Raw genomic sequence first — 17,572 nt, 5'->3', positions numbered from 1 at the left:
GAGGCCTCTGCTTCAAGAAGGATAATCCACTGCAATACTGAACAACACTCACGTGGAGGGAACCCTGATGGACAGGCACCATCATGCATCCTGATTTTTAATGTGGAATGCAATTAACCCTTAAAGAACTCCAGAGTAGAGTTTTCAAACTATCTTCAGGGTTTTTCAAACTAGATCCCAATCCCCCTCCCTGCCCTGCACCCCCAGGACAGCAGTTTATAAAACGAACTCAGTGAAGCTGCTCTGGAGGCGGGCGCCGGCCAGGAGGCCCTGGCCCTGTCCTAGCACTCTCCTTGCAGGCCTCCACAACGCCACAGAGCACCAGTCAAGGACCACCGAGCTTGAGTTACAAGCACCTTTTACAAAGCAGAACAGGCCACCCCAAAAGAGTTCTAAGAGGCCAAGTGCTCCTATAGAGATGAACATTCCACTTCCTGTTGCCACATTTTAAACTATTTATTGAATGAGGCAGTAATAGACAGAATGGGAAACAACACAGAATCCATGCTCTGCTACTTGGGTTTTGCTTTTCTTCTTCTTGGCAATTTCTCAAACTATTAGGAGGTTATTTCACCACAATGGAACACGGACTTTAAAGCCCCTGAACAGCTTCACAATGACGATAAAAAATAATAATTAAAAAAATAACAAGTTGTAGAACTAGGACTGTTTATATGTAAATTTCCCTTCCCTCCCCCTATTACGTACAGAAAAAAACATACAAAGAACATTAGATAATTTTATATAAAACAAGCAAATACAAGAATCTGAAACTTTTCTCAAAGGCTGAGCAAGACGTGAAGAATCTTTTAATGTCGCATTAAAAAAAAACACATTTAAATACACGATCACACATGGGGGGCCCGGGAGGAGGGAGGAAGAGTTGTCCCTGTACTCAAGGAGCAGAGATTTGGCCTGTCGAGAAGTCAGGTGAATTTAGCCACTGGAGACTCAGGGCTTGCAGCTGAGAAATCACAGAATTTAACAGTTACAGAGAACACCCAGACCAGTGGGCACCTGTGAGGAGGAAGCTGTGGGGCCTGACCCACCAGGAGGAGCCTGGGAAAACTGCAGGGTCCCTTCTGAATCAGGGCCTGAGCCGGGGTGCAGGAAACATCCTAGGTCCCTTTCTCTTGTGAGGTCCCGCAGTAGGAAGAGCCAGGTGGCCCTGTCAGTTCCAGTCTCCTCTGTGAAGCTACAGAAACGTACTGGAAGGGAAAAAAATTGCTCCCGTTGGTGTGCCCTGGTCTTTGAAGATTTTTCTCTCCCTCCTTCCTTTCCCCTTCCAACCCCTCCCCTCCCCCTCCCACTCTCTCCCCTCCAAGCACACACCCCCAGGCACACCGGACGCGCACGCGCTCCAAAAAACCCTTAATACTTCTGTTACCTTCAGTTCATATACATGACCAATTCAGGAGACTGACCTTAAAACCAGAGCAATATTTTAATAGTCATGAGATCAAGACGACTTCCTGGGAAGGGGAGGAGATGGGAGGCTGAGGAAAACCCTCTCGTCCCGGCCTGGAGCTTTAAGGACATTCACCTGCCTGTGGCAAGGTCAGCACCTGGGCCAGCCCGAGGAGCATCTCAGCTGCCAGACCACGAGGCCCTTGGACCTTGCAAACACAATTTCTGGACCCCACCCCATTCTGGAACCTCCTTCTTCAGGTGAGTCCAGCAGGGAGAGTTCTGGGTGGCCACTGGGAGGCAGCTTTGGTGAAGGGCATGGTCACCTCCGCCTGAGTTTGTCAGTAGCTCAACGCATGACCCTGGTATGAACAAAAACCGGGTGACTGTGTCTGGCCACGTACCCTACACCCACTAAACTGGGTGAATTATATTTTTCCACAGCTCACCTTGATTTCATATAGATAATTCCATGCGGGTTTCATATATATATATATATATATATATATATATATATATCTACATACATACATATATATATACTTTATATATATGTAAATGTGTATATCCATATGTACACATATACATATATTCACACTCACACATACACACACATAAGTATACACACATGTTTCTGCAGAAAGAGGTCCTGCCACAATTTGGCTTTTTCGGGACAGTGAAACTGACAACACAGTATCTTATTCCACCAATCCCAGAAAATCAAGAGTGGTGCTTTAAAAAATGCAATTCCAAAACCCACTGCCTTTCTTCCTTTTTAAAAAAAAGGTTAACAAAACTTTTCTTCCAAAGTCGAGAGACTTAATTCCATTTGATTGCACCTCTGCAAACGTGTAAAAAATTTTGAAGTAGACTAGAAAACGACGCCATGGTATGGCCGCATGTCACTGTTCCAGCGTCACCACCTCCACAGCCTGGCCGTCCATGGTAACTGTGCTGTCCGATATCCTGGTGGTCACAGGGGCCATGGCCACCTGCACCGGCCCATTGCCCTGGGCGAGGCTGGTTACCACAGTCTGGTACATGCTCACAGGGATCTGGACCAGTCCTGGGGAGACAAAGGGGAGACTGTTGGTGGGGATCGGGCTCAGCTTCCCAGATGCCGGCAGGACAGGGCAGCCAACCCCAGCCCTTCAGGGCACCGCTGTCCAGCCTCTTGTAGTCGCACACCGACTGCACAGGCATAAATACATCCCTCTTCTTACCCATTTTAATTCTTTAACATAGACTATCTGGAAAGGGAAGTTTGAAAAAAATTGTGGAAACATGCCCCAGGGCAGGGTCTCCCCAGTCTGCCAGGAGATGACCCTGCCTGCCTCCACCGTTAGGAAGCCAGGCCGGTCAGGTGTGAACCCTCCTCCCCAGCCCATCCCTGCTGACTGCCTCCTTCCTCTAGGAGAGGCTGCCATTAATTTCCTTTGATGTTCTGTTACTGACTTCTTAAATCGTCTGTCTGCCTATGCTCGAGTTTCTCTCAGCTTAAAAACATGTCTCCCTCAATCCTATCCTGTTTTCTGGCCACCGCCCCCTCCCTTCAGTGTTCACTTATTTGAAAAAAAATGCTTAGGGCATGGTTTTCTTGATTTTAGAGCCACAGACCACTACAATTTTAAAATACAATTTTGGGGCAATTTGAAAAGACCCAACTGTCTCCTAATATCACTATCATTTCACAGCAGAAAGGAAGGTTTAACTACAAAGAAAGGAAGAAGCACGTGATCTCAGAAAAACGGCAGTCCTTCATAAGAAAAGTTGATCTTTTTTTTTTTTAAATTTTTTTAATGTTTATTTATTATTGAGAGACAGAAAGACACAGAGTGTGAGCAGGGGAAGGGTAGAGAGAGGAGGAGACACAGAATCCGAAACAGGCTCCAGGCTCTGAGCTGTCAGCACAGAGCCCGATGCGGGGCTCAAACCCATGGACCGCGAGATCACGACCCGAGCCAAAGTCAGACGCTTAACCGACTGAGCCACCCAGGTGCCCGGAAAAGTTGATCGTTTTATAGGACATATCTTTTTTTTTTTTTTTTTTTTTAAATTTTTTTTTTTTTCAATGTTTGTTTATTTTTGGGACAGAGAGAGACAGAGCATGAACGGGGGAGGGGCAGAGAGAGAGGGAGACACGGAATCGGAAACAGGCTCCAGGCTCTGAGCCATCAGCCCAGAGCCAGACGCGGGGATCGAACTCACGGACCGCGAGATCGTGACCTGGCTGAAGTCGGACGCTTAACCGACTGCGCCACCCAGGCGCCCCAGGACATATCTTTTTTAAAAAAAGGATCTCCAGTTAAATGAGGCAGAATTAATGTACATATCAAGCTCCTCTTCCTCTTAAAACTAAATAATTAAGGGGAGGGGAAAGGATATAAACGAAGGATGTCAACATGTTTTCTGAAGATGAAAAGCACACGTAAAGTGGTTCTGACTTATCAGAGACGCGGAAGCAAGTCCCGTGTTCACGGAGGGCGCGGGACATGTAGCTCTCACTACTGTACTAAGAGACGAGGCTGAAAACGGGAATTGGCTAGAAGTGTGTATTCAGCTTGACTGGATCAGTAGCTCCCACCAATTCCAACACCCAGACACCCAGACCTTTGTTGACAGGACATCTGAAGTTCCACCACTGTGTTGAGAAAGGGACCTGGAGAGGCCCGGGAAAAGACCACAGTGCTATCTGTCATGATATCTGTCGGTGGGGCAGTGGGGGGGGGGGAAGACACCGAAAACACTCACCCCCATCCCCGGGCCTATAGACCACCTAGCTCTGCCCTGCTCTCCCCGAGGCGCTAGCTCATCGGGAACAAGACTGCAGACGACGCCCAATGCTGGGGGCAGAGGAAAACAAAAGCCCCCAAACTCTAGTATCTTCAGAGAGAGAAGAGATTTGTAGCATAAAGATGGGATGCTTTTCTCAAAAAGGTGTGTGAAAAAAAATTTAGGATGAAAAATCTAACAGATGAAATACATTCTAAAGAAAGCAGAAGATGAAGAAATCAAGGACGTTTTTCACAAAGTAGAAAAGGTTAAAAGATGGGAAGGAGGAGAGAAAAATAGGAGGCCAAAGGAGTCCAACCTCTGATGAAACAGGATGCCAGAGGGTAAAAAAACCAGAAGGTGGGAAATTATCAGATACATTGTAAATAAATTTCTAGAACTGAAAACCATGCATTTCAGATACAAAGGGCCCACGAGATGCCCAGCAGAAAAGATGACAAAAGATCGAGACTCTAAGGAACATCTTTGCAAAATTTCAGAACATGAGGGATAAAGCAAGGACCCTGAAGAATTCCAGAACGGAAAAAAAAGTCCTACACAAGGAGCCAGGGGTCAGAATATTATGGGACTTGTCAAAAGCAAACCTGGAAGCTAGATGAAGCAAACGCCTTCAAGTGTCTGGGAGAAAATGCCTTCCGGGAGAACTGGGTTCCCCGCCCATGAAATGACACCCCTTTCGACAGGGTGTGTGGGCAGGAGAAAGACATCTTCAGACGTGTGTGGGGGGGGTCTGGAAGCTGGTCACCCCTCCATGGTTTCTCGGGAGGTTCTGAAGGAGGTGCTGCACAGCAGTGAGAGAGAAAAACAGAGAATCCACTGCGAAGAGCTCTGGGGAAGGATGAGGGACCCAGGACCAGAGCTGTGCGGCATGCCTGGGAGGACAGACAGGCAGGACTGGCACTACCACATGGGGCCGAGGACTCAGAGGGGTCTTCCAGAAGGGGGTAGAACTGATGATTACTGCCTAAAAATCAGAAGGAATAAAGCAAGTAGTAACCGTAATAATATACTTGTCTTAGCAGTGAACAATTTCGATGTAGTTACGGTAATATAAACATACAAACTGGGTTACCAGGAAATTGCAATCATGTCTCAACTCAAGGACTAATGAGATGACTATTATTTAGAGCAGTAAAGACACCAGAAAGAGCATGAAAGGTCGCCTCCCTTTTTTTGACATTTAAAACCGTATCACTTTTTTGAAAATAAAAATTTTAAAAAGAGATGTTTTATCAGAATATTTTCTAACGCCAAAAAAAAAAAAAAAACCCAAATAAAATGTTATTTTAACAATGTTCTGTGTTCTAGAGGAAAATCTTGCCAGTTTAGACATCCGTATTTGATGATACAACATGAAATGGGCTTGATGTTTTGCTTGGGGACAGTCATTTTAGGAAATCTGGGCTCAGGCTGCTGTGCGTTAACAGGAATGAAGCTCACACAGAAGAGGCCAGCCTACACTTGCACGCTAGGCTGAAAGGAGAGCAGGCTGAGGGCCAGGCACTGACCCCAGAACGCTGTGGGGCTCAATTTCCCTCATGTAGACTTCGCATACAGCTCTTAAATGTGTCTAACCAGCCATCTGCAACAATGTGGATGGACCCAGAATGTATTGTGCTAAGAGAAAAAAGTCAATCAGGGAAAGACAGATACCGTATGATTTCACCCACATGTGGAATTTAAGAAACACACCAGATGAATAAATGGGAAGAGGGGGGAAAGAGAAGAGGGGTTAACAAACCGCAAGAGACTTTTACTGACAGAGAACAAACTATGGGTTGATGGAGGGAGGTGGGCAGGGGGATGGGCTAGATGGGTGATGGGTACTAAGGAGGGCACTTGTTGTGATGGGCACTGGGTGTTACATGTAATGATGAATCACTAAACTCTACTGCTGAAACCAATATTGTCCTGTAGACTAGCTAAATAAACATTAAAAAAACACAAAAAACTGTCTCTACCCAGTCCTCTTTCAGTTCCCCCTCCCTGCCACCTGAGACAGCTTCCCATCCCACATCAATCCTCTATCTCAAACTCTTCAAACTCCACGTTCAAAAGGTTCCCAAAGCCTATTAAAAAAATGCTCCTGTTGGACATGGCATTCAAGACATCTCATGCTCTGCCCTGGCCTAGATCTGCGGGCTCACGTTCTCCAACACAGGTACTCCGTGCTCGGGCGCTACCCCGGCTACTCTCATCTCCTGACCCAGCGGCACGCTCCTTCCTCTAAGTCTTTGCTCAAGTTGTTCACCACTGGGAACTCCCCCACTCCCCACGCCTTCCCCTTTAAAAACCAGCTCAGTGGTCCCTCCTCTCGGAAGCTGGCCCCATCCCAGCTTGAGAGTGGCCTCCTCTGGATTCTCAGCAAGCACCAGGACAGTAGTGCGTATTCTGGCGTGGCCCGGTCAGTGCGCGTGGATAGACCTTGCTGTTTGACAGAGGGCTACTTCAAGGCCACGGTTGGCTCTGGTTCATGTTCTGTTTCCCACAGTGTGAGGTACCAGATGCCTCCTTCTGGCAATAGGCCAAGGGAGTCTATTACTGGCCTCAGCAATGTGCAGCTGGGCCCTCTGCCCTGGCTTCTAGACTCCAGGCCTGGCCTGAGTATGTGTGAAGACCATACGGCCCCTTCCATCGCTCCAGTGTATTCACGATCGTCATCGCCTTCGTCCTCTCTTCTAGTCACAACGGGCAAAACTAATGAAGTGACCCCAAATGCACACTGGCCAAGCCAGGACACCTGTGTCATCCTGCAAAGAAGCCACATGCTGGCAAACAGCAACTGAAACTAGAAGCAAAGATCAGTCTTATTTCTCTACTCTTGCTTCTGAGCTTGAGTCAGTTCCAAAAGCTGCAAACTTGGGGAACAAGTCGCACACTTCATAAACGCAGGGGTCACTTTGAGCAAGGAGACCTCCTCACCTCGAACAATCATGCTGGGATCAGAAGGCGGGCGGTGGGGATTTCAAGAATTGTCACAGTTAAATCTCTGATTTATGATATGTTTTTGTTTCCTAGGACGTGGATCCATGTCCAACACTGTCGTTAAAAGTTTTAGTATTGTGGGGGCGCCTGGGTGGCGCAGTCGGTTAAGCGTCCGACTTCAGCCAGGTCACGATCTCGCGGTCCGTGAGTTCGAGCCCCGCGTCGGGCTCTGGGCTGATGGCTCAGAGCCTGGAGGCTGTTTCCGATTCTGTGTCTCCCTCTCTCTCTGCCCCTCGCCCGTTCATGCTCTGTCTCTCTCTGTCCCAAAAATAAATAAACGTTGAAAAAAAAAATTAAAAAAAAAAAAAAAAGTTTTAGTATTGTGGGAGATTGGCTCCAGAATAAAACGGAAAAAGGTGCGAACGCAAAAATACGTATTCGCTGCCACTGTTATAGCTAGAACAATCTTTTGAACATAAATGGATCTTGTTGCCTTCTTTCACAATTCTTCACTGGCCCAAGGGACATGAGGTCCAAATCTCTTTGCAGGATTTAAACCCTTCACGTCAGCTCCTGTTGTTCCGTTCAGGCCGAGTGACCACGTATCCAGCCCTCCTCTCCCCCCCCCCCCCCCCCCCCCCCCCCCCCGTACACTCCCATCAGGTGAACCACTTGACTGGGCCTCCACAACCTGCACACAAGCATGCCTTGTGCCTGCAATGATGGCCCTGGACTTGTTCCTTGAATGGGCTCCTATTGTTCCTTCCATGGCAGCCGGTCTCTCCTCCCTGGCCTTAAGCCTCTCTCCTGAGGTCCTGAGCACTCTGTACAGGCCTCCGTGGAGGCAGTGCTCGTACTCACAGGCACTGTGTGCATGTCTTCAAGAAGACGGTCAACTCTGTAAGGGACTCAGAGTCCTCAGCAATCAGCAGGGGCTCAATGAATGTTTTCTGCACTCACAGAGAAACTTGCCTTCGAAGCTCGCACAGGTGTCCCTCCCGGAGACAGGGTGACTGGAGTGGCCCCGTCCTAGGGTGATTAGGCGGTTTTGGAGCCAGGAGCTCCCAGTCAACAGAACAGTAATGTAAACACGACTGCATTCAGGACTCATCCAAAGAGGGGCTCATTTATAAAGATTTCGTCTTCTGTATCTCACCTCACAGTCGGGAGGAATAAATCTGGCCTCTGCAACTGGGTGATGGAATGCCCCCCTCCACAAGGCTGTCTCGAGAGTGAATGACTGGGAACCGCAACCACATACCCAAAAAGCTTTTCAGAGCTTTTCAGAATTTCACATGCAGGGTCATTCCATAACCCCAAATGCCTCGAAATCCCAATTCCATTATTTTCTACATGCGGTTCCACCTTAAATCAGTGCATTACCATCCTACTGTGGGGATTTTAGAATTTCAGAATCTCTCTCTCTCACACACACAGCCATTTTGGCATGGGATTAGATTAAACCGTCTCAGCAGCTCTGACCCTTTCTGTCCACGGAAGGGGAAGGGGGAGGGGACTGGCGGCTTGCAGGCCAGCATGAGCTAAGTCGGCCTCCTGCCCTTGGAGGAGAGATGATTAAATGCTGAGGCACAGTAATCAGGCTGGGATTGTCCCTGCATCTGCTCAGCCTGGCCCTGATTAGCCCTAATCTAGAAGGTGTATGTTAATCTCAGTTTATATTCTGGGTCATTTCGTTTGATTAAGCAACAGGAAGCCCTTCACATTCTGCTTTCAGAGTTTGAAGTTCTCCGTCTTGTTTGTCTGAGAGACCCTGTACAATCCTAGCAGTAAGCCTCTGGGCATCTGTTTGGCACTTTTCAAAGCCCTCTTACATCCAGTGTGGATCATCTGATCTCTGCTAAGACCCTAGAGACGCGGGCAGGGCAGGTGTGCCTCCCTCTTGCAAGAGGACAGGCAAGTTCCTTTGGCAGAAACACAAACTTATCCTAAGGGCACATAATGAAGATTTAGGGCCCCAGTCTCGAGTACCCCAATATTTCAAAGCCATAAGAAACCTTAGCATTCATGTGGATTAGTAAACCCCTTTCTTTTTCTTTAAACTCAAAAGGAAGCAGATACAAAGTTTATTAAAAAAAAAAAAAAGAGAAAGAAAGAAAGAAAAGAAGAGAAAAGGAAACACAGAGCAGAGTGATTTTCTCCCAAGATGACGGAGTTTGGCAAAGCCAGGCGTCCAGCCTGTCGATCTGGGAGTCATTCTGTGGGCTCAGCCACCCCCACCATCGAATAGCAGGCCAGCAGGGCCCAGGGAGGCAGGGGACTTCCCTTTTTGGGCTCACTGCTGCCTCTCCCCTCAGGCTTCCAGGCTAGGTTTACAGAACTGGCCAAACTGGGAAGAGGCCAAAGGGGCCTCAGGAGCCACCGTCCCGGCATAAGGATTTCCTTGTCAAACAGCAATCAGACTAAAATCTCTGGAGGAGTTGCTGGCTCCAGGACCACATTTCCCTGCAAAAGACAATGAGACCTAACCCTGCTCACCTCCCTCCTGCCTGGGTGTCCCGTACTTGAGCCCACGTGGTCAGACATGCCCCACCCAGTCTTGCCCAACTGCACCCCTCCGGTTGCCTAGGCCAAAACTGCAGCCGCCTTTGACTTCACACACCATCAGCAAATCCTGTCAACTCGCCCTACAAACGTAAACCCGGAATTCCGCCACTTCTCTCTGCTGCCTCCCTGGACAAAGTCCTATCCTCTCTTGCCAGGACGACGTTTTATCTTCCTTCGTCATCGCCCTGCTCCAGCCGTTGTTCCACTGTAGCCAGAGAGACCTGCTAAAACTTTCACATGACACGATGGGTATCAGGACAGGCTCTGAAGGTTCAGATCCCTGGGCGAGGCCGCCTCTGACACAACTCACACACTTCCCACCCAACACCCTTCAAAGTCAGGTGACCTTCTGGGGGGAGGACATGCAGGGAGACTGACCAACAAGGCGGCCATGCTGCCACTCAGAGTGCTCCAAGGAGACCCCCGCATGGGGTCCATTCTTCAAGGGGCTTGCTCCTCTCATCAGGGCCATCATCTCTCAGAAGGTGATCATCTGGCTCTTAAGTTTCCCCCTTTTTTTTTTTTTTTTAATTTTTTTTTTCAACGTTTATTTATTTTTGCGACAGAGAGAGACAGAGCATGAACGGGGGAGGGGCAGAGAGAGAGGGAGACACAGAATCGGAAACAGGCTCCAGGCTCTGAGCCATCAGCCCAGAGCCCGACGCGGGGCTCGAACTCACGGACCGCGAGATCGTGACCTGGCTGAAGTCGGACGCTTAACCGACTGCGCCACCCAGGCACCCCAAGTTTCCCCTTTTCAGGAGAATGTCTATTTTAACAGAGACTTAATTTCGAAAAATAGGTAACACACAGAGGGCATAGTAAAAAAGGTGCAAAAAGGGCATGGGGTTGAAAAGAGTCAATCTCCCTCCCAGAGGTAACTACTTGTGGCCAGTTTCTGGGCTCGTCCGTAGTCTACCCAAGACTGGGAGATGTGTATACGTGTGTCTGGGTATTTTCCCCATTCAAACACTGCATACGTTCATACTCTTCTGCACCTTGCGTTTTTGGAGATCTTTACTTACAACACAAAGAGAACGGCTGCAGAGTATTCCATTTGTATGAAGGTGCTTCATTTTTGTTTCACGTCAGATGGGTAGCGTGCCAACATCGCAACAAGGTTTGAGGGAGGCACATGTCACACGACAGTGCGAACACCCGATCATCATGCTCACGTACTACAAAAGGATCTGGAGGCGGTTAATTTTGATTCACCAGTGCTCTAATGACGCACGTCTTGGCTTTCCAATCTTTTGCTATTGTGCTTAATGTATTGCAATTTCTCACATATGCAAGAATAAATATCAAAGACTACGACTGCTTAAGAGGGTATTTATACTTCAAAATTTCATAGGTGCAGGGGCGCATGGGTGGCTCAGTCAGTTAAGCGTCTGACTTTGGCTCAGGTCATGATCTCGCAGCTCCTGAGTTCGGGCCCCGTGTCAAGCTCTGTGCTGGCAGCCCAGAGCCTGGAGCCTGCTTCGGATTCTGTCTCCCTCTCTCTCTGCCCCTTTCCCGCTTGCACTCTGTCTCTCTCTCTCTCTCTCTCTCTCTCTCTCTCTCTCAAATATAAATAAACATTACCAAAAAAAATTTCTTTTAATTTCATAGGTGTAGTAATGGGGGACTCTCAACTGTTCTGCTCAGCCCAATTCCTTTCAAGACTCAAAATAATCTACCTCTAGTAGTGGGATTTAAGATTAAGGCATGATGGGTGACAGGGGAATACACTTTTGGACAGACATTTGTCTTTGAGCCTCTCAAATCATATTACATGGGTAGCAGCTAATGCTATCTAGTCATAAGTCTGGTCTGGTCTTGTCATCTGTGTGATCATTTGCTCACGTTTAGGGGCTTGGCCCTATTTTCTGCAAAACAAGAGGCCTTGAGGTTTGTAGTGGTCTGTCTCTGATGGGGGAATGAGGGGAGGCTTTGTGGTAGACCATGGGCGCCAACGAGAGTAACTTTAAAGGTTAGGGTCATAGCCTTGCACACTCTGAATTTATCATTCATGAGCTGACCTACTCTATTCCTGACCTCTCCTGAAGTAATGAGTTCCATCACTTACCTACTGTATAATGGAACACACACACATGTGCACGTGTGTATGTGTATGTATGCAATTTATTTACTTAGGGGAATTCATTTACTTTTCTCAACACTAACTCTTTTGGTATTCTGTGATTTGAGGAATACATCTACGTATCACAGCTAAATCTTCTTGAAATATTGTTTGGCAACGGCCATCCCAACTCCCCCCACTCCCCCAAAACACGCATGCACGCACACGCACGCACAAAGGACTTTGATGGCTGTCTATTATGGGAAAAATAACAGCCAAAGAGCTACTAGTTTGAAGGATTACATCAGCCTTTCCCACAAATTACTCTACATTCTCTCTTCATTACAACCATACCTGTCCCCTTAGTGTACCCTAACATCACATGTATTTGCTCAGACAGATCCCTCTACCTAGAATGATCCCCTGCCAGTGTAAGTCCAATTCTTCCACCGATTTCCAAACATTTCATGGAGATACCACAGATAGAATGGCCCGTCAGGTTCTTTCCTTCCTGTGATTTTATTCCCTCCACCATTTGGCACCGGCTCTGTGCCAACCTGTTTCCAAGTAGTTGTTGTTGTTCTCTGTATAATCTGCTGTCTTTAAAATACTGGGCAGCTTCAACACAGTAGATGCTTACTAATTAAATATGACTCCAGATCTCGTTCCTTGTGATTTTCAGGAACTTGGTTACATTCCTATCAGCCTTGGCCTCCGCAGACTGAAGGCCTTGAAGCCTTTCACTCTGTTCCCAAGTGCAGCAGGATTTTCACAACAAGACCCTTAAGGCAGCGTAGCCAAATGCTGTATCGGTAGTTCCCGTGCATTCTGTGTGAGGGTCAAATAAGCTATTTTATTTCCTTTAAAGGCGTGCCAATCAGAAGGACTACATGTGACTCCTGGGTCTGCCATCGAATGGCTTGTGAACTTGCTTGCTTCAAACGTAAAATGGCAGTTACTAATCTCACAGGGCTGTCGAGGACTAGATGTGCTGACTTCGGTGAAGTCTGGCACGGTGCCTGGCACATAGTAGGTGTACAATGAATGCCAGCTACTTTTTGACGATGACTTCGAATGAGGTGTCTGATGAAGTCTGGTGGCGTCACAGACGTTAGACTAAAGCTCTCAGCAAACAGAAAGGAAAGCAGAGACAGCACAGATCTCCTTTCGGCAGTGATGTGCTCCTGCCAGGAAGCACATCATTTGCCAAAGGCCTTCAAAGATGTAAAGATTAGAGATAAGAGCCATGAAATCAGGGCAGATGGACTGGCGGGCAGCTTCCTTTCCGAAATGCGGCGATGGTTAGAACTGGCACTGGAACGGCACCCTGGCATCTATGACATGGCTGGCGACTCAGCGCATCGGTGAAGAAATAATCCAGGCTAAACCACTGATCAATAGCAAGAATGTTAAATACACGGTGAGGGACAGTACGATATGATGTCATCACTCTGATAAATGTGTAAAGCCCTCCGGATAATAACAGCATGGGCTCAAGCCTAGCAGAGCACAGGGTTACAGGCCCGGCCACGGTCACCCGGAACCAGACTGCCCTCCCCCCACCCCGCCCCAGCCCGACAAGATAGAGCAGGACAGACGGCCTGGGGAAGAATGGGCCTTTCATTTGCCCTCACAATCTGGGAAACCTCTGGGAATTGTTGTTTGCTGTAACTGAATCTTTCAGCCCAAAGGCCTTCCAAGTTGGTCATGGAAATATCTTTAGTTGGGAGACAAATATTGATGGTTGTCAGGGAGAAATTGAGAACTAAACAAATAAATTTATCAAATCAACACATGTGGTGGAAGAGAAAGGATTCTTAAAACCCAAAGGAAAAATTTACAAAATGCTTTCTGTAGTTTATGGATGTGAAAGCTAGCTACAGGTACCAGGAAAATGCTGGCTTGAATGGGGATCCAGAAGACTGTGACTGGAAAAGCTAGGAATAGATAAGAAATGAAATCATAAATTATATTACCTAAGTAATACTCTGCAGTTTTTATTTTTTTAATTTTTTATAATTTTTTTAAATGTTTTTTTTTATTTATGGGGCGCCTGGGTGGCACAGTCGGTTAAGCGTCCGACTTCAGCCAGGTCACGATCTCGCAGTCCGGGAGTTCGAGCCCCGCGTCAGGCTCTGGGCTGATGGCTCGGAGCCTGGAGCCTGTTTCCAATTCTGTGTCTCCCTCTCTCTCTGCCCCTCCCCCGTTCATGCTCTGTCTCTCTCTGTCCCAAAAATAAATAAACGTTGAAAAAAAAAAAAAAATTAAAAAAAAAAAATAAATGTTTTTATTTATTTTTGAGACAGAGAGAGACAGAGCATGAGTGGGGAAGGGGCAGAGAGAGGGGGAGACACAGAATCCGAAGCAGGCTCCGGGCTCTGAGCGGTCAGCCCAGAGCCCGACGTGGGGCTCGAACTCACAGACTGTGAGATCGTGACCTGAGCTGAAGTCAGACGCTTAACCGACTGAGCCACCTAGGCGCCCCTCTGCAGTTTTTAAAGAGCCATCGAGGGTTATCTCCAGGTGTCTCTAGGGGTGACAGGCAGGAGGGAAGTCCTTTAAAGTCTTATTTGCAGGCTTGAGAAAGAATTTACACCAGGGACTGAAGCCTAAGACAAGCCACTATTATACGAAGAAAAACAGGCGTCGTGTGTACTGGTACAGCGATGGGAGAACGGGAAGGAAAGCAGGGAGAGAAGCTCGTCCAGCAGGCAGGCAGATACAGAAGCTGGGAATGACAAACAAGGACCAGAAAGAAAGAGGACAGTCTCAGGGCAAGAAAAGGAAGGTCATGAAAAGAATGCCAATAGCAAATGAAAAGGAGATCCAGGTAACCTTCCAGACACTGAGACAAGGAGGAAACAGAAAAAGTATTTCTCTCCCAATCATTCTGCTTCTGTTATATTAGCTGCTTCTGGGACATTTAATCTTCCTCTTCCGTGTTTTCTAAGTCCGTGGCTTTTGGGTGCATTTGAGGGATTTATGGATTAAAATATGTATTACACTTGGCGTGCTGAGTATTCTCGTGGAGCCAACAGCAGCCTCGCAGTGCCTTGGGGTAACAGGCACCTCTCGGCATACAAGGTTTTCTCCCCTCTTGCTAGACAACGTGAACCCTCTCTTGGAAAAACCCCTTTCTGCGATAACCTTCACAGCAGACTCTGTCCTTTGCCTAATTTTTTAGACCACCGAGAAATTTCTCTTGCCCTCATCCCATAAGCCAAATGTTAAAAATAAATTCATTTTTACTTTGCTAGTGAGAGGTACAATTCTACAACTTCTGTTCGAAAATATATATATATATATATATATATATATATATATATATATATACTTATATACTTCGAATATATATATATATATTTAAAGATTTTAGGTAATATCTACACCCACCATGGGGCTCAAACTTACAACCCCGAGATCAAGAGTCAAATGCTCCACTGACTGAGCCAGCCAGGTGCCCCATGGTACCAAGATGATGGAAACCTCAGGGGAAAGTTATCACACGAAGGCTTTGCCAACAGTCAGTTGTGGAAATGAATACAAGAGCCAATCAGGAGTTACCTAGAGTTGGGAACGGAGATTTATTTATTTTTCTGTTATTACTTTCAGTGTTTTCATTATGGAGAATTTCAAACAGGTACAAGAGGAGAGAGACTAGCACAAGGAACCCTCCCCCCACCACATTCCAAATGTGCCCACTATCCAGCCCTCGCCTCTGCTAACTGAACACAGAAAGATTGAGGCAAAAAAGCTTCCAAAGATGTTCTACTATTTTTCAATCCCTCACTAAGCACAACCTGTAGAGTACCATTTAGAAAACAAACACTAGAACATTCTAAGAGCATATAAAGAGCAGAATTAAGTTGTCTTTAGGCAGTAAGACACCTGAAGACAGTACACTGGAAAGTAGAAATAAATAGTTACGGGGTTGGTAGTCAAAGGAAGAAATCTATCTCAATAAACTTCATTTTGTTCAACTATTTATCCTGCCTTTCCTATCTGGACTGTATTTAGCATAATCAGATTGCTAATGGGGACAAGTTCTTTATAGAAGAATTCCAGCTTCTGCCAGAAGGCGGAAGGAATGACACTAGAGGAATCCCCAGGTTGCTTTCTCTGCACAAAACTATCAGCGGCTAAGACCATTTGGTGGCCGGAGAACGGAGCGGTCCGCCATCCGTGCCGGGTGCCGTGCTTCTGGTACCTTACACTGAGGCTGCTGCCGTCTTTGCCCAAACATGAGCCCCCTGCGATGCTCGGTCAGCCTCTGCTTGCGATGGGCGGTGGGCCAGACAGAACTTTTAAAAAGCACTTGAGCAAGATGCGCCTCCGGGATGCGGCGGGGAGGAGCGGCCACAGGACACGGTCTCCCCTGTATGCCCCGGTGCCCGGGGTACAAAGCCATCTCTGACAACCTCCCATGGAGGGCTCTACAATTCCTTTGGTAAACATGCCAGCACACGGAGTGCTAACGGTGTGCGTGTTCGTAAAAGCAGATCTTACAGTCGGCTCTTAGCTGAGCCGAAGGGAGGGTCAGCCGTCTCTCCCATAACCTGGAATTTATGATGCGCTTTTCTTGCGGCAGACTTACTTAGACTTACTTTCCTAATTATGTCTTCCTTAAGCTAATATGAAAACTAATTTGTGTTCCTTAAGTACCCAGCAGCTGGGTGGGGGGTGGAGGAGATGGTCCAGGCTTATGCTTGCTTGTTGAAAGAAACTGTCCAAGGATTTAAAATGTGTCACGAGTAATCTGCATGACAGATGATCTGTATGTGGCAACTGAGAGTTGACTATACTTACATTTATAAAACAAATGGGTTACTTCTGTCTCATAGGGCTGCTATGAGGATAAGGAACATCATAAGGAACATCGAGAAAAAGGAGAATATCTAGATTCGAGGTAGTTTTGTTATTTCACATAGGTTTCCTCTCAGGAGTCAAAGCAACCATGCAGGGACTTCTAAGAGGCAGACAAATGAAGGAAGCAAGGTTAAAGACCCTGCTCTTGGTCCCCAGAGTTGCTGAAAACAGAAGGTGCCACTAGCTCAACGGTCCACCCCAGTGTGTTGTCCACGCTTCACGTTGTAGACAAAATGAACAATTCACATACACCCTCTTGGCCCTTGAGCACTCACGTGTGCCCTTGTTAGTCAGAAGCTCTGTTTAATGAGAAAACTCTCCAGGCAAACAGCAGGGCCGTGAAAGGTTTAGGAAGGGGAGACCAGGGAGTAGGTCAGCTGAAAGTGGACCTTCCTAAAATGAAAGTCCTTTCTGATAGGTATAACTCATTACTATTATTTTGGGTGTGTGTGAGGGTGGAGAAAGGACGGGAGATTCTTGCAGGAAAACAATTTTTTAAGGTGAAAAGATAAAGTAACATGGCTGGAAGGAGCCGTTCCAAAAACATCCAGGCAAATTCTCTTCTCCCCCTCCAAACGAGGCTGAAACAGGAACCTCCCAAGGCTTGCTGAAGCAGTCAAGACATTTCAAAAGGTGCAGACTAATCTCTAAAACAGCGCTGTCCACCAGAACTCACTGCAAAGATGGCCATGTTCTGTTTGTGCACTGGCCAACATGGTGGCTAGAGAGCACGTGAAACGTAGCTGGTAGGACTGAGGAATCCATCTTTACTTCGACTCTAATTAAAGTTTCAATAGCCAGAGTGCAGCTCTAAAACCTTTCCAGAGCTTCCAGTGAGCCAACTCCACGTTATAAACACGCTTCGATCGTACACACACCATAGAACATGATAAGAGTTGCCTTTGTTAAATGGAAACTCAATCTGAAACTGGATGCTCTGCGTTCACCTAAAAT

General features: G+C 47.0%; 1 protein-coding gene and 1 non-coding gene across 4 annotated transcripts in view; both read right to left on the bottom strand.

Moving 5' to 3' along the window:
- Positions 1–431: 431 nt before the first annotated feature.
- The window catches only part of NRF1 (nuclear respiratory factor 1), a 146,136-nt gene continuing 128,995 nt past the window's right edge, over positions 432–17,572 (bottom strand). For all 3 annotated transcript variants that reach the window (XM_030308422.2, XM_030308424.2, XM_030308425.2), the window contains one exon: positions 432–2,473. In XM_030308422.2, coding sequence (XP_030164282.1) covers positions 2,310–2,473 — 164 coding nt within the window. In that variant the 3' untranslated portion in view covers positions 432–2,309. The remainder of the gene's footprint in view (positions 2,474–17,572) is intronic.
- Positions 10,777–10,880, bottom strand: LOC115509532. The gene has a single exon (XR_003967417.1). It is a non-coding gene; the product is annotated as a small nucleolar RNA U13 (small nucleolar RNA).

This window comes from Lynx canadensis, chromosome A2, assembly GCF_007474595.2.
Source record: "Lynx canadensis isolate LIC74 chromosome A2, mLynCan4.pri.v2, whole genome shotgun sequence".
Taxonomy (NCBI): domain Eukaryota; kingdom Metazoa; phylum Chordata; class Mammalia; order Carnivora; family Felidae; genus Lynx; species Lynx canadensis.
This window is presented reverse-complemented; position numbering and strand designations above follow the sequence as displayed.